This window comes from Oncorhynchus nerka, linkage group LG14, assembly GCF_034236695.1.
Source record: "Oncorhynchus nerka isolate Pitt River linkage group LG14, Oner_Uvic_2.0, whole genome shotgun sequence".
NCBI lineage: Eukaryota > Metazoa > Chordata > Actinopteri > Salmoniformes > Salmonidae > Oncorhynchus > Oncorhynchus nerka.
Window position 1 is genome coordinate 84,032,257 of NC_088409.1, and position 25,999 is coordinate 84,058,255.

The 25,999-nt window shown below is 46.7% G+C and overlaps 1 protein-coding gene across 2 annotated transcripts in view; it reads left to right on the top strand.

The window, feature by feature from the left end:
• Window positions 1-25,999, top strand: part of LOC115125295 (protocadherin Fat 3-like) — a 245,663-nt gene that overhangs the window by 88,595 nt on the left and 131,069 nt on the right. For both annotated transcript variants that reach the window (XM_065000500.1, XM_065000501.1), the window contains exon 2: window positions 6,080-6,397. In XM_065000500.1, the coding sequence (XP_064856572.1) occupies window positions 6,080-6,397 (318 nt within the window). The remainder of the gene's footprint in view (window positions 1-6,079; window positions 6,398-25,999) is intronic.

Here is a 25,999-nt window from a genome sequence, read left to right on the forward strand (position 1 = left end):
TAGAAATAATAACAATCAGGATGTTGTGCCCAGTAGGGTAAATGCAGATGGACAAACCCCATGCTTCAGCCTATGTACATTTTATAGCCACTATGCTTCATCAGTTGGGCTACACGTGATAATGCTTACTGCTAATGGCAAATCTGATAATATAGACCAGGGCTGTCCAACCCTCTTCCTGGAGATCTACTGACCTGTAGGTTTTCAGTCCAACCCTAATTTAGTAGCTTGTTATGGTCTGGTTGAACAGCTAATATGTAAAATCAGGTTATTTAAATTAGGGTTGGACTGAAAACCCACAGGACTGTAGATCTCCAGGAAGAGGGTTGGACTGAAAACCTACAGGTCAGTAGATCTCCAGGAAGAGGGTTGGGCTGAAAACCTACAGATCAGTCGATCTCCAGGAAGAGGGTTGGGCTGAAAACCTTACAGGTCAGTAGATCTCCAGGAAGAGGGTTGGGCTGAAAACCTACAGGTCAGTAGATCTCCAGGAAGAGGGTTGGGCTGAAAACCTACAGGTCAGTAGATCTCCAGGAAGAGGGTTGGGCAGCCCTGATATAGATCCTACATGGTCCATTATGTTAAAATAATTTACCAATTTCTTATTGGGCTCATTTCTGGAGGTATAAATTATATTTATAATTTTATTTGAATTCATTCAAAAGTCACCAGAACTGATCTTCTCAGTCCTTCTACATGAAAATGATCTCGGGGACCCCGGACCCCGTAAGGAAGGGGACTGAAATTGGTCAACCTCACAGTTTAATACATGTATGAAATGATCTCGGGGACCCCGGGCCCCGTAAGGAAGGGGACTGAAATTGGTCAACCTCACAGTTTAATACATGTATGAAATGATCTCGCGGGGACCCCGGGCCCCGTAAGCAAGGGGACTGAAATTGGTCAACCTCACAGTTTAATACATGTATGAAATGATCTCGGGACCCCGGGCCCCGTAAGGAAGGGGACTGAAATTGGTCAACCTCACAGTTTAATACATGTATGAAATGATCTCGGGACCCCGGACCCCGTAAGGAAGGGGACTGAAATTGGTCAACCTCACAGTTTAATACATGTATGAAATTATCCTCTTTCCCTAAAAGCATGATGGTCATGACTTTCTTAGATGAAAGGGGACGTTAACTTGGCCCCACCCAAGTGATCTGAGAGTAATGGGATTTGTTTTGCCTTAACCCCTGGGTATGTGTGTGTGTTGATGCTGTCAGAGGGACTCCAGCTATGACTTATCTAGGTCAGCAGTCAAAAACAGAAACAAGAAAAAATATTTCTCTCTCTCTCTTTCTCTTTTTCTTTCTCTTTCTGTCTCTCTATCCCTCTTTCTCTCTATCTCTCTTTCTCACCCTCTCTTTCTTTCTTTCTTTCTCTCTCTTTCTCTCTATTTTTCTCTCTCTCTCTTTCTCTAGCTCTCTCTCTAGCTCTCTTGCTCTCTCTCTCTCTCTCTCTTAACCAACAGTGCAGTTCAAGAAGAGTTAAGAAAATGTTTACCAAATAAACAAAAGTAAAAAATAGCAAAAAGTAACACAATAACATAACAGTAACGAGGCTTTATACAGGGGATACCCGTGTATCTGAGTCAGTGTGAGGGGGTACAGGTTAGAGGTCATTTGTACATGTAGGTAGGGGTGAAGTGACTATGCATAGATAATAAACAGTGAGTAGCAGCAGTGTACAAAACAAATGGAGGGTCGGGGGGGGGGGGGGGGGGGGGGAGCAATGTAAATAGTCCGGTGGCCATTTCATTAATTGTCCAGCAGTCTTATGGCTTGGGGGTAGAAGCTGTTATTAAGGAGCCTTTTGGTCCTAGACTTGGTGCTCCGGTACCGCTTGCCGTGCGGCAGCATAGAAAACAGTCTTATGACTTGGGTGACTGGAGTCTCTGACAATTTTATGGGCTTTCCTCTGACACCGCCTATTATATAGGTCCTGGATTGCAGGAAGTTTGTCCTCAGTGATGTACTGGGCCGTATGCACTACCCTCTGTAGCGTCTTACGGTCAAATGCCGAGCAGTTGCCATACCAGGCGGCGAAGCAACCAGCTGGGGCAGCTGTAGATCTTTTTGAGGATCTGGGGACCCATGCCAAATCTTTTCAGTCTCCTGAGGAGGACTGTCTTGGTGTGTTTTGACCATGATAGACCGTTGGTAATGTGGACACCAAGGAACTTGAAACTCTCGACCCGCTCCACTACAGCCCCGTTGATATTAATGGGGGGCCTGTTCAGTCGGCCTTTTCCTGTAGTCCACGATCAGCTCCTGCTCACATTGAGGGAAAGTTTGTTGTCCTGTCACCACACTGCCAGTTCTCTGACCTCCTCTCTATAGGCTGTCTCATCATTGTTGGTGATCAGGCCTACCACTATTGTGTCTTCAGCAAACTTAATGATGGTGTTGAAGTCGTGTTTGGCCACGAAGTTGTGGGTGAACAGGGAGTACAGGACAGGACTAAGTACACACCCCTGAGGGGCCCCAGTGTTGAGGATTAGCATGGCATATGTGTTGTTGCCTACCCTTACCACCTGGGGGCAGCCCATCAGGAAGTCCACGATCCAGTTGCAGAGGGAGGTGTTTAGTACCATGGTCCTTAGCTCATGAGCTTTGTGGGCACTATGGTGTTGAACGCTGAGCTGTAGTCAATGAACAGCATTCTCACATAGGTGTTCCTTTTGTCCAGGTGGGAAAGGGCAGTATGGAGTGCGATTGAGATTGCGTCATCTGTGGATCTATTGGAGCGGTATGCGAATTGGAATGGGTCTAGGGTGTCTGGGAGGATGCTGTTGATGTGAGCCATGACCATCCTTTCAAAGCTCTGCATGGCTACTGCATGGCTACTGAGTGCTACGGGGTGGTACTCATTTAGATAAGTTACCTTCGCTTCTTTGGGCACAGGGACTATGGCGGTCTGCTTGAAACATGCAGGTATTACAGACTCAGTCAGGGAGAGGTTGAAAATGTCAGTGAAGACACTTGCCAGTTGGTCCGCGCATGCTTTGAGTCCACGTCCTGGTAATCCATCTGGCCCCGCGGCTTTGTGAATGTTGACCTGTTTAAAGGTCTTGCTCACATTGGCTACCGAGAGCGTTATCACACAGTCATCCAGAACAGCTGGTGCTCTCATGCATGCTTCAGTGTTGCTTGCCTCGAAGCGAGCATAAAAGGCATTTAGCTCGTCTGGTAGGCTCACGTCACTGGGCAGCTCGCGTCTGGGTTTTCCTTTTAGTCTGTAATAGTTTTCAAGCCCTGCCTCATCCTACGAGCGTCAGAGCCGGTGTAGTAGGATTCAATCTTAATCCTGTATTGACGCTTTGCTTGTTTGTTGGTTCGTCTGAGGGCATAGCGGGATTTCTTATAGGCGTCCGGATTAGTGTCCCGCTCCTTGAAAGTAGCAGCTGTAGCCTTTAGCTCGATGCGGATGTTGCTTGTAATCCATGGCTTCTGGTTGGGATTTGTACGTACGGTCACTGTGGGAACGACGTCATCGATGCACTTATTGATGAAGCCGATGAGTGAGGTGGTATACTCCTCAATACCATTAGATGAATCCTGGAACATATTCCAGTCTGTGCTGCAAAACAGTCCTGTAGCGTAGCATCCGTGTCATCTTACCACTAGCATATTGAGTGAGTCATTGGTTCTTTCTGCTTTAGGTGGTCTAGATTTTGTTCCCCCTGGTTGCACATGTGACATGCTGGTAAAGATTTGGTAAAACTGATTTAAGTTTCCCTGCATTAAAGTCCCCGACCACTAGGAGCGCCGCTTCTGGGTGAGCATTTTCCTGTTTGCTTATGTTCTTATAGAGTTGGTTGAGTGTGGTCTTAGTGCCAGCATTGGTCTGTGGTGGTAAATAGACGGCTTTGAATAATATAGATGAGAACTCTCTTGGTAGAGAGTGTGGTTTACAGCTTATCATAAGGTACTCTACCTCAGGCGAACAATACCTTGAGACTTCTTTAATATTAGACATCACACACCAGCTGTTGTTGACAAGATGACACACACCCCCACCCCTTGTCTTACCAGACGTAGCTTCTCTGTTCTGCCGGTGCATTGAGAATCCCTCCGGCCCTATATGATCTGTGTCGTTGTTCAGCCACGACTCGGTGAAACATAAGATATTACATTTCTTAATGTCCCATTGGTAGGATAATTGTAATCGTAGGTCATCAGTTTTATTTTCCAATGATTGCATGGTGGATAATTGATGGCAGTGGGGGTTGACTCGCTCACCTACGTATTCTCAAAAGGCCCGATCTGCATCCTCTTTTCCTCCGTCTTTTCTTCACGGAAATGACAGGGATCTGGGCCTGTTCCCGGGAGAGCAGTAAATCTTTCTCGTCGGACTCGTTAAAGGAAAATACTTAATCCAGTTTGTGGTGAGTCATCCCAGTTCTGATGTCCAGAAGTTATTTTCGATCCTAAGAGACGGTAGCAGCAACATTATGTACAAAATAAGGTTAAAAAAATAAGTTACAAACAATGCAAAAAAACTAACAAAACAGCACAATTGGTTACGGTCATGTAAAACGTCAGCCATCTTAACATGTGTTGTATAAAAGGTAGTCAAATGGATGGATATCTACCCACACAGCCATGTCTGCCGCTGCATGAATAATGTCCCCTCTCAGAGATACTTGTTTTGGGAGTGTGTGTTTGTGTGTGTCTGTGAAGTGTTTACAAGGATACGTCTCAGCTCAGGATGTACTGAAGGGCATTTGAGTGGTCGTAAGGATGAGTGTGTGTGTGTGTGTGTGTGTGTCTCTGTGTGTGTGTGTGTCTGTGTCTTTGTCTTTGTGTCTGTGTGTCTGTGTCTGTGTCTTTGTCTTTGTGTCTGTGTCTGTGTGTGTCTGTGAAGTGTTTAGTGTCTGTGAATCTCTGCTCAGGATGTACTGAAGGGCATTTGAGTGGTCATAAGGCTGAGTGTGTGTGTGTGTTCCGTTAGAGTTCTTGTGGTTCTTAAAACAGTTGTCACATAACACAGCATCCAGAACCGTGCCATAGACACTCCATGTTGGACACAGTACACACTAATAGGTCTCATCATGTTAGGGTGTGTCTTACAATCTCAAGTATGCCTGAAAGCTGAACTAACTACACTCATCGTAAATATCGCACAAGTCACTCTGTTGTAATGCACAAGATCTAATGGAGGAGCAGAGAGTTCCATGCTAACGATGTGTTGTGCAGTGGAGTGGCATTCATTCTAAATCGGAGTGTAGCGCTAATGTTCTGTGTGGGCTAGTCAGCATCACTTATGTCACAGCCAGGGTTTGAATATGGATGTTTGTTTACTGAAGGGAAAAATCGCCCACTTAGAGAGCAGCCAAGTTAATGTGTAAGTCTGTTGGTTAATGAACACACATCCACAACACGCTATGTACAGACACACACACACACACACACACACACACACACACACACACACACACACACACACACACACACACACACACACACTCTCAACAGAGTGATTAAGGGCTAGTGCAGAGATCACATCAGTTTTGGTTAAATAAATCACTCTATGCCTGGGCTGTAGAGATGGATCATATGTTAAACACATTGAGTCTGGTCTTGATACACACAGAGCTGTTGGAGATTGACCAGAACATTGGCTTAGCTTTTGTTTGGGCTTTTACTATGTGATAGGCACTTAACAGTGTACGTATATAAAACAATGTGGTCTTAGGAGGTCCAATATGGGAACATTGACCACACATTTATGTGCGTTGTTGTAGATGTTAAATGGTTGACCACACCAGAGGATTGTCTGGTTTCTAATAAATATTTGGAGGTCGACCACACTTCTTTTAGTGGCTCTTTCTATGTGACTGTTGGCTTTATGCATGTAATATATTACAGGCATGAGATTGTGAGTTTAGCCTAACTAAAATCTTATTTTCTTTGTGCATTTATTAAGCATCTATTAAACATGCAAACAAGCTAATGGTCATCCACCAACCTCTGTCCGCCCCTATAGAAGTCCATATAAATGTTGACTAGATGTTGATACTGAATTTAAACGACCTAGGTCTAAATTTGATCTATCCCTCTCTCCACCCATCTAGGTGTCATCTATACCACAGACACTCTGGACCGCGAGACCAAGGACTCCTATTGGCTGACTGTGTATGCCACAGACCACGGGGTGGTGCCCCAGTTTGCCATCATGGAGGTGTACATCCAGGTAGAGGACGTCAACGACAACGCCCCCCTGACCTCTGACCCTGTCTACCACCCCATTGTCATGGAGAACTCCCCCAAGGACCTGTCCGTCATCCAGATCCAAGCCCAGGACCCGGATGCCACTGGGGGAGCAGAGAGACTGAGCTACAGGATAGCTAGTGGGAACCCACAGAACTTCTTCACCATCAATACCAGGACCGGTGAGTGGGGAGGGGGAAATGGTGTGTGTAGAGTGTGGGGGAGGGTAAATGGTGTGTGTGGAGTGTGGGGGAGGGGAAATGGTGTGTGTAGAGTGTGGGGGGAGGGGAGATGGTGTGTGTAGAGTGTGGGGGAGGGGAGATGGTGTGTGTAGAGTGCGGGGGGAGGGGAGATGGTGTGTGTAGAATGTGGGGGAGGGGAAATGGTGTGTGTAGAGTGTGGTAGGGAGTGGGAGATGGTGTGTGTAGAGTGTGGGGGAGGGGACATGGTGTGTGTAGGGTGTTGGGGGAGGGGAGATGGTGTGTGTAGAATTTGGGAGGGGAGATGGTGTGTGTAGAGTGTGGGGGGAGGGGAGATGGTGTGTGTAGAGTGGGGGGGTGTGTGTGTAGAATGTGGGGGAGGGGAAATGGTGTGTGTAGAGTGGGTGGGGGGAGGGAGATGGTATGTGTAGAGTGGGTGGGAGATGGTGTGTGTAGAGTGTGGGGGAGGGGAGGGGACATGGTGTGTGTAGGGTGTTGGGGGAGGGGAGATGGTGTGTGTAGAGTGTGGGGGAGGGGGAGATGGTGTGTGTAGAGTGGGTGGGAGGGGGAGATGGTGTGTGTAGAGTGTGGGGGGAGGGGAGATGGTGTGTGTAGAGTGTGGGGGAGGGGAGATGGTGTGTGTAGAGTGTGGGGGAGGGGAGATGGTGTGTGTAGAGTGGGGGGGAGGAGGAGATTGTGTGTGTAGAGTGTGGGGGGAGGGGATGGTTGTGTATGTGTGTGAGAGCACAGAGACTGAGTTACAAGATAGCTAGCTACAGTTGTTCTTCACCATCAATACCGCCATCAATGGTGATGGGTTTGTATGGAGTGTGTGTTGTAGTGTGTGAGGTGTGTCTGTCTGGTTAGTGAGTGTGTGTGTGTGTGTGTGTGTGTGTGTGTGTGTGTGTGTGTGTGTGTGTGTGTGTGTGTGTGTAAGTGTTTGGGTGTCTCATCTGGTTAAATAGGGTTCTGCTGACATGTCCTTGGCTGGGGGAAGGTGTATCCTTGAAGTGTGTGTCTGTGTGTTTTCTCCCATCTGGCGGGAGGGGGTTGGGGTATGGGGGAGAAGCGCAGTCTCTGCTTCAATTTTAATTAAAGGTTTTAATCTGTAAGTATGTGTCTATCGAATTCTTTGTGTGAATATGAATGTGTGTCTGCCTTTGTGTGTCTGTCTGTCTGTCTGTCTGTCTGTGTCTGTCTGTTTTATGTTGCTAAGAGTTGTCCTGGTAAACAGCATATTCACACACATAGCTGTTCATATGTGTGTGTGTGTGTGTGTGTGTGTGTGTGTGTGTGTGTGTGTGTGTGTGTGTGTGTGTGTGTGTGTGTGTGTGTGTGTGTGTGTGTGTGTTTCAGGGTTTCCGTTTTCAGGGTTTTCTTCAACATTTCCGGAAAATGTGGTGCTGGACAACGTGACTGGGAAGATTTAAATTTACCCATTTGGGTGTCCACCCGCGGTGCTCAGAATGACAATACATGTAGATTATGGTAGTGCTGTTAATTTAGGGCTGAAATCCCGTTAACTTCTTGCATCGAGCCATCCCGGATCCGGTATCGTGACTACAGCCTCAAGCTCATTACCATAACGCAACGTTAACTATTCATGAAAATCGCAAATTAAATGAAATTAATCTATTTGCTCTCAAGCTTAGCCTTTTGTTAACAACACTGTCATCTCAGATTTTCAAAATATGCTTCTCAACCATTGCAAAACAAGCATTTGTGTAACAGTATTGATTGCTAGCGTAGCATTTAGCGTAGCATTTAGCGTTAGCATTCAGCAGGCAACATTTTCACAAAAAACAGAAAAGGATTCAAATAAAATCATTTACCTTTGAAGAACTTCAGATGTTTTCAATGAGGAGACTCTCAGTTAGATAGCAAATGTTCCGTTTTTACAAAAAATATTATTTGTGTTGACAAATTGGTCCGTTTTCTGCGTCACGTTTAGCTACGAAAAAAACCTGTATCCAGGATTGTGTAAATCTATCCGCAAGCTCATTAGCATAACACAACATTAACTATTCATGAAAATCGCAAATGAAATGAAATTAATCTATTTGCCTCTCAAGCTTAGCCTTTTGTTAACAACACTGTCATCTCAGATTTTCAAAATATGCTTTTGAACCATAGCTAAACAAGCATTTGTGTAACAGTATTGATAGTCTAGCATAGTATTATGCCTCTCTTTCACCATGCAACATTTTCCACAAAAACCAGAAAAGAATTCAAATAAAATCATTTACCTTTGAAGAACTTCAGATGTTTTCAATGAGGAGACTCTGTTAGATAGCAAATGTTCCGTTTTTACAAAAAATATTATTTGTGTCGACTAATCGCTCCGTTTTGTTCATCACGTTTGGGTAAGGAAAAAAAAAAAATATATATTAAGTCATTAAAACGCGAACTTTTTTCCAAATTAACTCCATAATATCGACAGAAACATGGCAAACCGATGTTTAGAATCAATCCTCAAGGTGTTTTTCACCTATCTATCGACGATAAAATCCATCGTGGCAGTTTACTTTCTCTTCTGAAGAAATGGAACGCGCATGGACCTACAGATTACGCACACAGGACACCGGGCGGGACACCAGGTAAATGTAGTCTCTTATGGTCAATCTTCCAATGATATGCCTACAAACACGTCACAATGCTGCAGACACCTCGGGGAATAGACAGAAAGCGCAGGCTCATTCCTGGCGCATTCACAGCCATATAAGGAGACATTGGAACACTACGCCTTCAGAATCTGGGGCATTTCCTGTATGAAACTTCATCTTGGTTTCGCCTGTAGCATTAGTTCTGGGGCACTCACAGATAATATCTTTGCAGTTTTGGAGACGTCAGAGTTTTGTCTTTCCAAGGCTGTCAATTCCATGCATAGTCGAGCATCTTTTCGTGACAAAATATTCCGCTTAAAACGGGCACGTCTTTTTATCCAATAATGACATAGCACCCCCATAGGTTGAAGAGGTTAACGGGATCGATATGACAACAGCCAGTGAAAGTGCTCGATAATGTCCATCATTTATCTCCAAGTAGCTACTTTTGTTAGCGCGTTTTGTAAACAAATCCAAAGTCACGAAGCGCGTTCACTAGGAGCAGACGAAATGTCAAAAAGTTCCGTTACAGTCCATAGAAACATGTCAAACGATGTATAGAATCAACCGGAGAATTCCCTTGTCTTCAGAAAAGCAATGGAATGAGAGCTACCTCTCACGTGAACGAGCGTCATGAGCCTGTGGCACTCTGCCAGACCACTGACTCAAAGAGCCCTTATGAACCCCTCCTTTACAGTAGAAGCCTCAAACAAGACATCTAGTGGAAGCTTTAGGAAGTGCAACATGGCCAATATCCCACTGTATCTTCAATAGGGAATGAGTTGAAAAACGACCATCCTCAGATTTCCCACTTCCTGGTTGGATTTATTCTCAGGTTTTTGCCTGTCATATGAGTTCTGTTATACTCACTGACATCACTCAAACAGTTTTAGAAACTTCAGAGTGTTTTCTATCCAAATATAATAATAATATGCATATATTAGCAACTGGGACTGAGTAGCAGGCCGTTTACTCTGGACACCTTATTCATCCAAGCGACTCAATACTGCCCCCAGCCATAAGAAGTTAACAGAACATGTAGATTATGGTAATGCTGTTAACAGAACATTTAGATTATGGTAATGCTGTTAACAGAACATGTAGATTATGGTAATGATGTTAACAGAACATTTAGATTATGGTAATGCTGTTAACAGAACATTTAGATTATGGTAATGCTGTTAACAGAACATTTAGATTATGGTAATGCTGTTAACAGAACATGCAACTCATGAAATGAAGCAGCCAATAAAACGTAATTTTCAAACATTTGCAAAATGCAATTTACGGGAAAACACCATTCTAAACATCTCACCAGGGAAAACACCATTCTAAACATCTCACCAGGGAAAACACCATTCTAAACAGCTCACCAGAGAAAACACCATTCTAAACAGCACACCAGGGAAAACACCATTCTAAACAGCTCACCAGGGAAAACACCATTCTAAACAGCTCACCAGGGAAAACACCATTCTAAACAGCTCACCAGAGAAAACACCATTCTAAACAGCTCACCAGTGAAAACACCATTCTAAACAGCTCACCAGGGAAAACACCATTCTAAACATCTCACCAGGGAAAACACCATTCTAAACAGCACACCAGGGAAAACACCATTCTAAACAGCTCACCAGGGAAAACACCATTCTAAACATCTCACCAGGGAAAACACCATTCTAAACAGCTCACCAGAGAAAACACCATTCTAAACAGCACACCAGGGAAAACACCATTCTAAACAGCTCTAAACAGCGCACCAGAGAAAACACCATTCTAAACAGCTCACCAGTGAAAACACCATTCTAAACAGCTCACCAGGGAAAACACCATTCTAAACATCTCACCAGGGAAAACACCATTCTAAACAGCTCACCAGGGAAAACACCATTCTAAACAGCTCACCAGGGAAAACACCATTCTAAACAGCTCACCAGAGTAAACACCATTCTAAACAGCACACCAGGGAAAACACCATTCTAAACAGCTCACCAGGGAAAACACCATTCTAAACAGCTCACCAGAGAAAACACCATTCTAAACAGCACACCAGGGAAAACACCATTCTAAACAGCGCACCAGAGAAAACACCATTCTAAACAGCTCACCAGTGAAAACACCATTCTAAACAGCTCACCAGGGAAAACACCATTCTAAACATCTCACCAGGGAAAACACCATTCTAAACAGCACACCAGGGAAAACACCATTCTAAACAGCTCACCAGGGAAAACACCATTCTAAACATCTCACCAGGGAAAACACCATTCTAAACAGCTCACCAGAGAAAACACCATTCTAAACAGCACACCAGGGAAAACACCATTCTAAACAGCTCACCAGGGAAAACACCATTCTAAACAGCTCACCAGAGAAAACACCATTCTAAACAGCACACCAGGGAAAACACCATTCTAAACAGCGCACCAGAGAAAACACCATTCTAAACAGCTCACCAGTGAAAACACCATTCTAAACAGCTCACCAGGGAAAACACCATTCTAAACATCTCACCAGGGAAAACACCATTCTAAACAGCTCACCAGGGAAAACACCATTCTAAACAGCTCACCAGAGTAAACACCATTCTAAAGAGCGCACCAGAGAAAACACCATTCTAAACAGCTCACCAGAGAAAACCCCATTCTAAACAGCTCACCAGGGAAAACACCAGTGTTATAGTACTCGAGACCGGTCTTGTCTCGGTGTTGGATACATTTGTATTGGGTTTTGACTTGGTCTCGGCCAGTGAGGACTCAACATTATTTCCAGAGACCAGCCGAGTCCACCAGAGTAAAAAACTCACAATTATCTGCTTCAATTCAATCAGTGCATAAAACCACTTCGCCAGGCTGAATATTCTTGAAACACGAATACAGTATCTTAGCAGCCTTTACATCTACTATAGACATGTTAGAGCAGTGGGGAATAGTTTAATGGATGTAGGCCTTCAGTGTGTGACAGGATTGTGATTCTGAAAGGACAGCAACTGTAATAACCAGACACTCATGTAGGAGAGGTCACTTTCTGTAGAACACAAAGGGCCAGTAGTGGAGGCTATACGCAGGTATAAACCATATATCTACTTTTTCTTCAGTGGGCATTGCTTATACTCACTTCTTAATCCCTACTGTTGCATATCAAAGTAGTGTAGTGGAGGTATTCGATTTATCAATTATATAGTACAATAGAGAAATCATGCACAAGTAGCCTACACAATCGCAAAGTACCTGAAATATGTTGATATGCACGCTGCACACAGCCTAGTTTCAGAGGAACATCATCTGCAGGCAGCAAGAGTGCAGCTCTGAACTGGTTTTAACATGGAGCAGCTCACAGAAGAATGACATCGGTAGCCAGTAGGGATGGGAAGACGTTTCAACTTACAATATCTACCAGTAAATGCTAACTAAGGCAACAATGGGTATGCAAACCAGGTATTGAAAAGGTTTCAAATCAAATGTCTTGGTCACATACAGATGTTATTGAGAGTATAGCGAAATGCTTGTGCTTCTAGTTCCAACAGTGCAGAAATATCTAACATGTAATCTAACAATTCCACAACTACCTAATATGCACATATCTAAGTAAAGGAATGGAATAAGAATATATACATATAAATATATGGATGAGCAATGACAGAGTGGCATAGGCAAGATGCAATCGATGGTATACATTACTGTATATGCAAACATTATTAAAGTGGCATTATTAAAGTGACTAGTGATCCATTTATTAAAGCCTCTCTGTGTTAGTGATGACTGTCTAACAGTCTGATGGCCTTGAGATAGAAGCTGTTTTCAGTCTCTCCGTCCCAGCTTTGCACCTGTACTGACCTCGCATTCTGGATGGTAGCAGTGTGAACAGGCAGTGGCTCAGGTGGTTGTTGTCCTTGATGATCTTGTTGGCCTTCCTGTGACATGGAGGGCAGGTAGTTTGTCCCCAGTGATGTGTTGTACAGACCTCACTACCCTCTGGAGAGCCTTACGGTTGAGGGCGGTGCAGTTGCTGTCCCAGGCGGTGATACAGCCCTACATGATGCTGTCAATTGTTCATCTGTAAAAGTTTGGGTGGGTTTTAGGTGAGAAGACAAATTTCTTCAGCCTCCTGAGGTTGAAGAGGCGCTGTTGCGCCTTCTTCACCACACTGTTTGTGTGGGTGGACCATTTTAGTTTGTCCGTGATGTGTACGTCGAGGAACTTAAAACTTTCCACCTTCTCCACTGTGGTCCCATCGATGTGGATAGGGGGGTGTTCCCTATGCTGTTTCCTGAAGTCCACAATCATCTCCTTTGTTTTGTTGATGTTGAGTGAGAAGTTGTTTTCCTGATACCACACTCCGAGGGCCCTCACCTCCTCCCTGTAGGCTGTCTAGTCGTTCTTGGTAATCAAGCCTACTACTGTTGTGTTGTCTGCAAACTTGATGATTGATTTGGAGTCGTGTGGCCACACAGTCATGGGTGAACAGGGAGTACAGGAGGGGACTGAGCATGCACCCTTGTGGGGCCCCAGTGTGGAGCAGTGAAGTGGTGATGGTGGTGATTTGACAAAATTACAATCATGGTCTTAAATTGGATTCGGGTCTATGACCCCTTGTCCTCCCCTGGTCTCGGTCTTGACTCGGTCTCGGCCCGCCTCTGGTCTCGGTCTTGACTCGGTCTCGGTCCCCCTGGTCTTGGTCTTGACTCGGTCTCCCCCCCAATCTTGTCTTGGTCTTGACTCGGTCTCCCCCCCAATCTTGTCTTGGTATTGACTCGGACTCAATTTGCTCCGGTCTTGGTCTTGAATCGGTCTCGCTTTAGGTGGTGTCGAACACAACACTGGAAACACCATTCTCAACAGCCCACCTGATGTGAGCAGTTCCACATGTGACAGAGATTCAAATCTCTGAGACGTAGAAAGAGGGGAAATCTAAACATGCAACTTCTAGGATGGGTTGCTAATATGACTAGGATTGTGCCTTTGGCTTCTGAACAACAAGGAAAGTTGATATGAAAACCAATAGAACAGGAGAGAAATGCTGGTTTCAAATAATGACCTCTACATTTCAATGGTATGATTTTGCCTAGGCTACATTGAAGCAAGGTAAGACATGCCTCATAATATGAAGTAAAATGTTCAGGTTTAAAAACATTACGTATCAGTTTTCAAAATACATACTGCCCTCAGCTCACCTTACAAAGTGCTGTGTGACACGCCTATGCTGCACATCAATGGCGAATGGGAGGCGTGCTTCAAAATAATAGCTATTTTTAGCATAAACCGTGGTGTGTGTGTGTGTGTTGGAGCATCAGACTGATAAGATGTGTGTAGCCAAGAGGCAGCAGATCCCAATTTAGAGCCCTGACAGGATGAAACACAGCCTCAGAGAAACGGCAGCAGAACATCTGAGAACGAGGAACATCCACTTGGACACACGCACACACACACACACACACACACACACATGCACGCATGCACGCGCACACACACACACACACACACACGCACGCACGCACACACACGCGAACACGCGCACGCACACACACACACACACACACACATACGCATGCTAAAGAGATGCGGAGGCGAGTGGAGAGAGATGATGAAGAGAAAGTGAGTGGGTGTTTGAGAAGGAAAAGATAGAAAGGGATGGAGAGAGAGACTGAAAATATTAATCACACACAGTCTACTTGTCAGCTGTGACAGCTAATTGGAGCCAGCTATATTTATCTTTAGTTTAAGGAAGAATCCCTAACCTAAACACACCCTCTCTTCTGACCCTAACCACACCCTCTCTTCTGACCCTAACCACACCCTCTCTTCTGACACTAACCACACCCTCTCTTCTGACCCTAACCACACCCTCTCTTCTGACCCTAACCACACCCTCTCTTCTGACCCTAACCACACCCTCTCTTCTGACACCAACCACACCCTCTCTTCTGAGCCTAACCACACCCTCTCTTCTGACCCTAACCACACCCTCTCTTCTGACCCTAACCACACCCTCTCTTCTGACCCTAACCCACCTCCCTCCCTCCCTTTCCGTCTCCCTCTCAATACATGCCTTCCTCCCTCCCTCCCACTTTATCCTTCCCTCCCTCTCCTTGTCTCCCTCTCAATGCATGCCTGCCTCCCTCCCACTTTCTCCTTCCCTCCCTCTCCTTGTCTCCCTCTCAATGCCTGCCTGCCTCCCTCCCACTTTCTCCTTCCCTCCCACTCCTTGTCTCCCTCTCAATGCCTGCCTGCCTCCCTCCCACTTTCTCCTTCCCTCCCACTCCTTGTCTCTCTTTCAAAAAAAGACAGATAGAATAGAATACAGAAAGAATAAGAGATAAAAGTAACAAGTAATTAAAGAGCAGCAATAAAATAACAATAGCGAGACTAAACACAGGGGGGTATCAGTACAGAGTCATTGTGCAGGGGAGGTAGTATGTACATGTAGGTAGAGTTATTAAAGTGACAATGCATTGATGACAACAGAGGGTAGCAGTGGTGTAAAGAGGGGGTGGGGATACTGCAAATAGTCTGGGTAGCCATTTGACTAGATGTTCAGGAGTCTTATGCCGTGCGGTGGCAGAGAGAACAGTCTAAGACTAGGGTGGCTGGAGGGCCTTCCTCTGACACCGCCTGGTATAGAGGTCCTGGATGACAGGAAGCTTGGCCCCAGTGATGTATCGGGCCGTATGCACTACCCACTTTAGTGCCTTGCAGGTTGCATCACAGGTTGCATCACTGCCTGGTTGCATCACTGCCTGGTATGGTGCGGCTGTAGAACCTTTTGAGGATCTGAGGACCCATGCCACCCTCTCCTGAGGGGGAATATGTTTTGTTGTGCCCTCTTCACGACTATCTTTGGTGTGCTTGGCTTTGTTGTGCTTGTGCTTGTTAGTTTGTTGGTGATGTGGACACCAAGGAACTTGAAATTCTCGACCCGCTCCACTGCAACCCCGTCGATGAGAATGGGGGTGTGTTCGGTTCTCTTTTTCCTGTAGTCCACAATCATCTCCTTTGTCTTGATCACGTTGAGTGAGAGGCTGTCACCTCGGCCAGGTTTCTGACCTCCTCTCTATAGGCTGTCTCGTCGTTGTCGGTGATCAGGCCTACCACTGTTGTGTCATCAACAAATGTAATGATGGTGTTGGAGTCATGCCTGAATGTGCAGTCATGAGTGAACAGGGAATACAGGAGGGGACTGAGCACGCACTTTGTTTATTGATGAGCTTTGAGGGCACTATGGTGTTGAAGTAAATGAATAGCATTCTGACATAGGTGTTCCTTTTGTCCAGGTGGGAAAGGGCAGTGTGGAGTGCAATAGAGATGGCATCATCTGTGGATCTGTTGGGGCGGTATGCAAATTGGAGTGGGTCTAGGGTTTGTGGGATGATGGTGTTGATGTGAGCCATGACCAGCCTTTCAAAGCACTTCATGGCTACAGACGTGAGTGGTACGGGTCGGTAGTCATTTAGGCAGGTTACCTTAGTGTTTCTGGGCACAGGGACTATGGTGGTCTGCTTAAAACATGTTGGTATTACAGACTCGGACAGGGAGAGGTTGAAAATATCAGTGAAGACACTTGCCAGTTGGTCAGCTCATGCTCGCAGTACACGTCCTGGTAATCTGTCTGGCCCTGCAGCCTTGTGAATGTTGACCTGTTTAAAGATCTTACTCACATCGGCTGCAGAGAGCATGATCACATAGTCTTCCGAACCAGTTGGTGCTCTCATGCATGTTTCAGTGTTATTTGCCTCGAAGCGAGCATAGAGTAGTTTAACTCGTCTGGTAGGCTCATGTCACTGGGCAGCTCGTGGCTGGGCTTCCCTTTGTAGTCTGTAATGGTTTGCAATCCCTGCCACATCCGACCACCGTCAGAGCCGGCGTAGTATGATTCAATCTTAGCCCTGTATTGACTCTTTGCCTGTTTGATGGTTTGTCACAGGGCAGAGCGGAATTTCTTATAAGCTTCCGGGTTAGAGTCCCGCTCCTTGAAAGCGGCAGCTCTAGCGTTTAGCTCAGTGCGGATGCTGCCTGTAATTCATGGCTTCTGGTTGAGGTATGTAAGTACGGTCACTGTGAGGACGACATCATCGATGCACTTATTGATGAAGCCATTGACTGATGTGGTGTACTCCTCAATGCCATCGGAGGAATCCCGGAACATATTCCAGTCTGTGCTAACAAACAGTCCTGTGGCTTAGCATCTGTTTCATCTGACCACTTTTTTATTGATCTAGTCACTGCTGTTTCCTGCTTTAATTTTTGCTTGTGAGCAAGAATCAGGAAGATATAATTATGGTCAGATTTGCCAAATGGAGGGCGAGGGAGAGCTTTGTATGTGTCTCTGTGTGTGGAGTAAAGCTGTTCCAGAGTTATTTTCCCTCTGGTTGCACATTTAACAGGCTGATAGAAATTTGGTAAAATGGATTTAAGTTTCCCTGCATTAAAGTCCCCAGCTACTAGGAGCGCCGCCTCTTGGTGAGCGTTGTCTTGTTTGCTTATGGCGGAATAAAGCTCATTCAATGCCATCTTAGTGCCAGCCTCTGACTGTGGTGGTATGTAAACAGCTTCAAAAAATACAGATGAAGACTCTCTTGGTAGGTAGTGTGGTCTACAGCTTATCATGAGATACTCTACCTCAGGCGAGCAATAGCTCAAGACTTCGTTACATATCGTGCACCAGCTGTTGTTTACAAAAATACATAGACTACCGCCCCTTGTCTTAACAGATGTTGCTGTTCTATCATGCCGGTACATCATATAACCAGCCAGTTGTATGTTGATGTTGTCGTCGTTCAGCCACGACTCCGGGAAGCATAAGATGTTACAGTTTTTAATGTCCCGTTGGTAGTTTAATCTTCCTCGTAACTCGTCGATTTTATTGTCCAAAGATTGCGCGTTTGCTAGCAGCATGGAGGGAAGTGGGGGTTTATTCGATCGCCTATGAAGGCAGCCCGACCTTCGGCCCTTCTTTCTCTGCCTTCTCTTCACTCAGATAACGGGGATCGGGGCCTGTTCCTGTTCAGTGTATCCTTCGCCTCGGACTCGTCAGAGTCGTGAAAGGGTAAAAAGGATTCTGCTAGTCCGTGGTGAGTAATTGCAGTCCTGATGTCTAGAAGTTATTTTCGGTCATGAGAGATGGTAGCGGCAACATTATGTACAAAATAAGTAAAAACAAAAGTTACAAACAATGCCAATAAATGAACAAAAAAACACAATTGGTTGCCGTCTTCTTCGGCGCCATCTTCTCCGGTGCCCATTCCTTGTCTCCCTCCCTTTCCTTGTTTCCATCCCTCTAACCGTCTCCCTCCCTCTTACCATCTCCCTAACTCTCACTGTCTCCCTCCCTCCCTCTCCTTGTCACCATCCCTCTCACTGCCTCCCTCCTTTTCACTGTCTCCCTCCCTCTTACTGTCCCTCCCTTTCACGGTCTCCCTCCCTCCCTCTCCTTGTCTCCATCCCTCTATCTGTCTCCCTCCCTCTCCTTGTCTCCATCCCTCTATCTGTCTCCCTCCCTCTTCTTGTCTCCCTCTCCTTGTCTCCATCCCTCTAACTGTCTCCCTCTCCTTGTCTCCCTCCCTCTCCTCGTCTCCCTCCCTCTCCTTGTCTCCATCCCTCTAACTGTCTCCCTCCCTCTCCTTGTCTCCCTCCCCTTGTCTCCATCCCTCTCACTGTCTCCCTCCCTTTCACTGTCTCCCTCCCTCTCCTTGTCTCCCTCTCCTTGTCTCCATCTCTCTAACTGTCTCCCTCCCTCTCCTAGTCTCCCTCCCTCTCCTTGTCTCCCTCTCCTTGTCTCCATCCCTCTAACTGTCTCCCTCCCTCTCCTTGTCTCCCTCCCCTTGTCTCCATCCCTCTCACTGTCTCCCTCCCTTTCACTGTCTCCCTCCCTCTAACTGTCTCCCTCCCTTTCACTGTCTCCCTCCCTCTCCTTGTCTCCCTCTCCTTGTCTCCATCCCTCTAACTGTCTCCCTCCCTCTCCTTGTCTCCCTCCCCTTGTCTTCCTCCCTCTCCTTGTCTCCCTCTCCTTGTCCCCATCCCTCTAACTGTCTCCCTCCCTCTCCTTGTCTCCCTCCCCTTGTCTCCCCCCCTTGTCTCCATCCCTCTCACTGTCTCCCTCCCTTTCACTGTCTCCCTCCCCTTGTCTCCCTCCCCTTGTCTCCCTCTCCTTGACTCCCTCCCCTTGTCTCCATCCCTCTAACTGTCTCCCTCCCTCTCATTGTCTCCCTCCCTTTCACTGTCTCCCTCCCCTCCTTGACTCCCTTCCTCCCTCACCTTGTCTCCCTCCCTCTCTTTGTCGCCCTCCCTCCCTGTTACTGTCTCCCTCCCTCCCTGTTTCTGTCTCCCTCCCTCCCTGTTACTGTCTCCCTCCCTCCCTGTTACTGTCTCCCTCCCTCCCTGTTACTGTCTCCCTCCCTCCCTGTTACTGTATCCTCCCTGTTACTGCCTCCCTCCCTCCCAGTTACTGCCTCCCTCCCTCCCTGTTACTGTCTCCCTCCCTCCCTGTTACTGCCTCCCTCCCTGTTACTGTCTCCCTCCCTGTTACTGTCTCCCTCCCTGTTACTGCCTCCCTCCCTCCCTGTTACTGCCTCCCTCCCTGTTACTGTCTCCCTCCCTGTTACTGTCTCCTTCCCTGTTACTGTCTCCCTCCCTGTTACTGCCTCCCTCCATGTTACTGTCTCCCTCCCTGTTACTGTCTCCCTCCCTGTTACTGTCTCCCTCCCTGTTACTGACTCGCTCCCTGTTACTGTCTCCCTCCCTGTTACTGCTCCCTCCCTTTTACTGTCTCCCTCCCTCCCTGTTTCTGTCTCCCTCCCTCCCTGTTACTGCCTTCCTCCCTCGCTGTTACTGCCTCCCTCCCTCCCTGTTACTGCCTCCCTCCCTCCCTGTTACTATCTCCCTCCCTGTTACTGCCTCCCTCCCTCCCTGTTACTGCCTCCCTCCCTGTTACTGTCTCCCTCCCTCCCTGTTACTGCCTCCCTCCCTCCCTGTTACTGCCTCCCTCCTCCCTGTTACTGTCTCCTCCCTCCCTGTTACTGCCTCCCTCCCTCCCTGTACTGCCTCCCTCCCTGTTACTGCCTCCCTCCCTGTTACTGTCTCCCTCCCTGTTACTGTCTCCCTCCCTGTTACTGCCTCCCTCCCTCCCTCTTAACTCCCTCCCTCCCTGTTACTGCCTCCTCCTTTTACTGTCTCCCTCCCTCCCTGTTTCTGTCTCCCTCCCTCCCTGTTACTGCCTTCCTCCTCGCTGTTACTGCCTCCCTCCCTCCCTGTTACTGCCTCCCTCCCTCCCTGTTACTATCTCCCTCCCTGTTACTGCCTCCCTCCCTCCCTGTTACTGCCTCCCTCCCTGTTACTGTCTCCCTCCCTCCCTGTTACTGCCTCCCTCCCTCCCTGTTACTGCCTCCCTCCCTCCCTGTTACTGTCTCCCTCCCTCCCTGTTACTGCCTCCCTCCCTCCCTGTACTGCCTCCCTCCCTGTTACTGCCTCCTCCCTGTTACTGTCTCCTCCCTGTTACTGTCTCCCTCCCTGTTACTGCCTCCCTCCCTCCCTCTTAACTCCCTCCCTCCCTGTTACTGCCTCCCTCCCTGTTACTGTCTCCCTCCCTCCCTGTTACTGTCTCCCTCCCTGTTACTGTCTCCCTCCCTCCCTGTTACTGCCTCCCTCCCTCCCTGTTACTCCCTCCCTCCCTGTTACTGCCTCCCTCCCTGTTACTGTCTCCCTCCCTCCCTGTTACTGCCTCCCTCCCTGTTACTGTCTCCCTCCCTCCCTGTTACTGTCTCCCTCCCTCCCTGTTACTGCCTCCCTCCCTCCCTGTTACTGCCTCCCTCCCTGTTACTGCCTCCCTCCCTGTTACTGTCTCCTCCCTGTTACTGTCTCCCTCCCTGTTACTGCCTCCCTCCCTCCCTCTTAACTCCCTCCCTCCCTGTTACTGCCTCCCTCCCTGTTACTGTCTCCCTCCCTCCCTGTTACTGTCTCCCTCCCTCCCTGTTACTGCCTCCCTCCCTGTTACTGTCTCCCTCCCTCCCTGTTACTGTCTCCCTCCCTCCCTGTTACTGTCTCCCTCCCTTCCTCTTTTTTTTCATTGTATGTCTGTCCCTCTCCCTCGCTCCCTCCTTATACTCTCCTTCACTATTTATCTTTTCTCATCCTTGACTCTGCTCTCTCTTTCTCTCTCTCACTCTCTCTTTCTCTCTCTCACTCTCTCTTTCTCTCTCTCACTCTCCCCTTCTCTCTCTCTCCCTCTCTCTCTCTCTCTCTCTCTCTCTCTCTCTCTCTCTCTCTTCATCTTCCGCTGGGTGATGTGTGTTGAATATTTGATTTTCCATTATGAAACATTGATGATGGAATCTACAGTTCACCCATAGCCATCCATCCAGAGTCATTCTCCCAGATTTACCGTGTGGAACCGAGACACTTTCAGTAGCTTTCTGTATCCCTGAAAACACACACACACACACACACACACACACACACACACACACACACACACACATTACCTTAATCCACTCTGCTCACTTAACATGTGTTTACTACCCACAAGATTACATCCAGAATGTAAGATCAGCAGATTATTAGCTGTTGTTGCTAGCTTGATGTGAAGAGCACGATGCTAGAAGCTAACATAAATCTGAATGCTGACTTGCACCCTACATTGCACCTCTACATTGGTAGCTACCACAATGCTATATTTAGCGTTTAAACTAATCCATAACTAGTGTAGTATATGATGAAACACAATACATAGTGCCAAGCTATAATTTAGCTAGCCCCATTGTTCCTGTTTAGGTAATGCAACACCAGGAGATGATGCTAGCTAGGCTAAACTTAGCATGGCAGTTCACTACTGAAGGTGACCTTGGTGTTATCACTGTATCCACCCACAATGCATTGGTGGTAATATATACTGTATAATTGTATTGAATATCTGAAGCATTCATTAGCTATTCTATCATGTCTCATCAGACAAGGAGTATCTAGTTTTGGAAATGTATGTGTGTGTGTTATAAATCAGTTACTAGGTTAAGAAGAGAGCAGGAGAGGACTCAGATATTGAGCTTTTGTTCACACACACACACACGCACGCACACACACACACGCACACGCGCACGCGCGCACACACAAACACACGCACACACACACACAAACACACGCACACACACACGCACACACGCACACACACACACAGGCCAGAAGTAACAACTCATCCGGAGGTTGAATCGGCAGCCAGTCCTTCCCACCCATCGCCTCATGAAAGAGAGACAACGTGCTGTGCTGGCTGTGGGCAGCTAGTTGTAACGCCTGTCTATAACCACCCCTTTAGACCAACCAATGTGCCAATATTCCACGCGTGCATATATCAAATCAAATCAAATCACATTGTATTGGCCACGTACGCATATTTAGCAGATGTTATTGCTAGTGTAGCGAAATGCTTGTGTTCCAAGCTCCAACAGTGCAGTAATATCTAATAATTCACAACAAATCTAAAAGTAAAAGAATGGAATTAAGAAATATATAAATATTAGGACTAGCAATGTCAGAGTGGCATTGACTAAAATACAGTATATACTAAAGTGACTAGTGTTCCATTATTAAAGTGACCCGTGATTCCATGTCTGGATATAGGGCTGCAGACCCAATGGTGCAGGGTTAAGTAACTGTGTTGTTTTCTACCTTCACCACCTGGGGGTGCCCCGTCAGGAAGTCCAGGACCCAGTTGCACAGGGTGAGGTTGAGATCCAGGGCCCTGAGCTTGATGATGAGCTTGGACAGTACTATGGTGTTAAATGCTGAGCTGTCAATGAACAGCATTCTTAAATAGGTATTCCTCTTGTCCAGATGGGATCGGGCAGAGTGCAGTCTGGATCTATTGGGGCGTTATGTAAATTGAAGTGCGTCTAGGGTGTCAGGTAAGGTAGAAGTGATATGATCTTTAACTAACCTCTCAAAGCACTTCATGATGACAGAATTAGTGCTACGGGGCGATAGTCATTTAGTTCAGTTACCTTTGCTTTCTTGGTTACAGGACCAATGGTGGACATCTTGAAGCAAGTGGGTACATCAGACTGGAATTGGAAGAGAGTGAATATGTCCGTAAATACTCCAGCCAGCTGGTCTGCACATGCTCTGAGGACACGGTTAGGGATGATATGTGGGCTGGCAACCTTGCGAGGGTTAACACACTTAAATGTCTTACTCACGTCGGCCACGGAGAACGAGAGCCCCCAGTCATCGGGAGAGGCGCTGCGTTGGTGGTACCGTGTTATCCTCAAAGTGGGCGAAGAAGGTGTTTAGCTTGTCCGAAGGCAAGACGTCGGTGTCCGTGATGCAGCTGGTTTTCCCTTTATAGTCCGAGATTGACTATAGATTCAGCCACATACGTCTCGTGTCTGAGCCGTTGAATTGTGACTCCACTTTGTCTCTGACGTTTTGCCTGTTTGATTGGCTTACGGAAGGAATAACTACATTGTTTGTAGTTGACCATATTCCCAGTCACCTTGATATATTTAAATGCGGTGGTTCGCACTTTCTGTTTTGCGCAAATGCTGCCGTCTATCCACAATTTCTGGTTTGGGGAGATTTAATAGTCACAGTGGGAACAACATTTCCTTCCTGATGAACTCAGTCATAGTGTCTGTGTATGTGTGTGTGTGTATAACCATTATTTAACTAGGCAAGTCAGGGGTTGGTCCCATGTTTCATGAGCTGAAATAAAAGATCCCAAACATTTTCCATATGCACAAATATATTATTTCGCTCAAATGTGCACAAATTTGTTTACATCCCTGTTAGTGAGCATGTATCCTTTGCCAACTAATCCATCCACCTGACTGGTGTGGCATGTCAAGAAGCTGATTAAACAGCATGATCATTACACAGGTGCACCTTGTGCTGGGGTGAATAAAAGTTTTGTCACACAACACACATTTTGAGGGAGCGTGCAATTGACATGTTGACTGCAGGAAAATCCACCAGAGCTATTGCCAGACAGTTTTATGTTTATTTCTCTACCATAAGCCACCTCCAATGTCGTTTTAGAGAATTTGCCAGTACGTCCAGCCGGCTTCACAGCCGTAGACCACATGTAACCACGCCAGCCCAGGACCTCCACATCCAGCTTCATCACCTGCAGAATTGTCTGAGACCAGCCACCCGGACAACTGATGAAACTGTGGGTTTGCACAACCAAATAATTTCTGCACAAACTGTCAGAAATCGTCTCAGGGAAGCTCATCTGCGTGCTCGTCATCCTCACCAGGGTCTTGACCAGACTGTAGTTCAGCATCGTAATCGACTTCAATGGGAAAATGCTCACGTTTGATGGCCACTGGCATGCTGGAGAAGTGTGCTCTTCACGGGTGAATCCAGGTTTGAACTGTACCGGGCAGTTGGCAGACAGTGTGTATGGCGTTGTGTGGGCGAGTGGTTTCCTCATGTCAACGTTGTGAACATAGTGCCCCATGGTGGCGGTGGAGTTATGGTATGGACAGACATTAGCTACGGACAACAAACACAGTTATATTTTATTAATGGCAATTTGAATGTGCAGAGATACCGTGACGAGATCCTGAGGCCCATTGTTGTGCCATTCACCCCCCCATCACCTCATGTTTCAGCATGATAATGCACTGCCCACTGTTGCAAGGATCTGTACACACTTCCTGGAAGCTGAAAATGTCTCAGTTCTTCCATGGCCTGCATACTCACCAGACATATCACCCATTGAGCATGTTTGGGATGCTCTGGATCGACGTGTACGACAGCGACTTCCAGTTCCCACCAATATCCAGCAACTTCGCACAACCATTGAAGAGGTGTGGGACAACATTCCACAGGCCACAATCAACAGTGTGATCAACTCTTATGTGAAGGAGATGTGTTGCGCTACATGAGGCAAATGGTGGTCACACCAGATACTGACTGGTTTTACAATCCACAACCCTAATTTTTTATATTTTTATAAGTATCTGTGACCAACAGATGCATATCTGTATTCCCAGTCATGTGAAATCCATAGATTAGGGCCTAATGAATTTATTTCAATTGACTGATAACTCAGTAAAATCTTTGAAATTGTTGCATGTTCCGTATATATTTTTGTTCAGTGTATATGAGGGAGATCAATGAGTTGGGCTATAACCAATGTCAGTTAGTCAATAGGATCAGCTGTGTGGACTTATGTCCGTGGCACTATGAGTGGATACTCTGCCTCCAGAACCTTTAGTGTTACAGTGGGGGAAAAATACTGTTTTTTGCATTTTGTAACCACCTTTATGGAATCTCAGGGTGTGACAAGTGTCTTAACCCCTCTGCAACCTGGTGACAACGTAAGTACAACCTGTCATGTCCCTCGCTTCTCACAGTGAGTAGGACTGTGTGTCATAGGGAGAGAGAGGTGGAGACAGGGGATACCAATTTAACACTATCAGCAAAAGGTCAACTCACTCAGAGAGAGAGAAAGAGGGTGAGGAGGGAGGGAGGGAGGGAAGGAGGGAGGGAGGGGAGGAGGGAGGGAGGAGTGGCTGTGGTGAAGAGGGAGAACAGATGGGTGAGAGAGAAAATTAGAATGATGGAGGGGGTAAGGGAAAGAGAGAGGATGTCAGGAATTGGGGAAGGAGACAGATAGCAGAGAGGAGAGAACATGACAGAGAGAGGAGACAGAGAAAGAGAGAGAGGGAAAGGAGGGAGAGAGATTGTGTGAGAGAGGGAGAAAGGGTAAACAGTATTGATATATTTAGTGTGCAGCGCTCGGGGCTTTGATAGCAGCTTGACATGCTTGTTACTGGGAGCTTTACTGTGTTTGAAGTATTATGCATAGAGCCACCCTGTGCCACTGCAATCACTGGCAGGTGAAACGGCTCAACTTAGCCCTGCTTATGCACACACACATACACACACAATGTGTGGTGTTCATTCACCCACGCACACATGCATGTGTTTATTATGAAGACACAATCACACAACGACTCACCCATGTGTATTGACCTGATTCACTCAGACCCTCT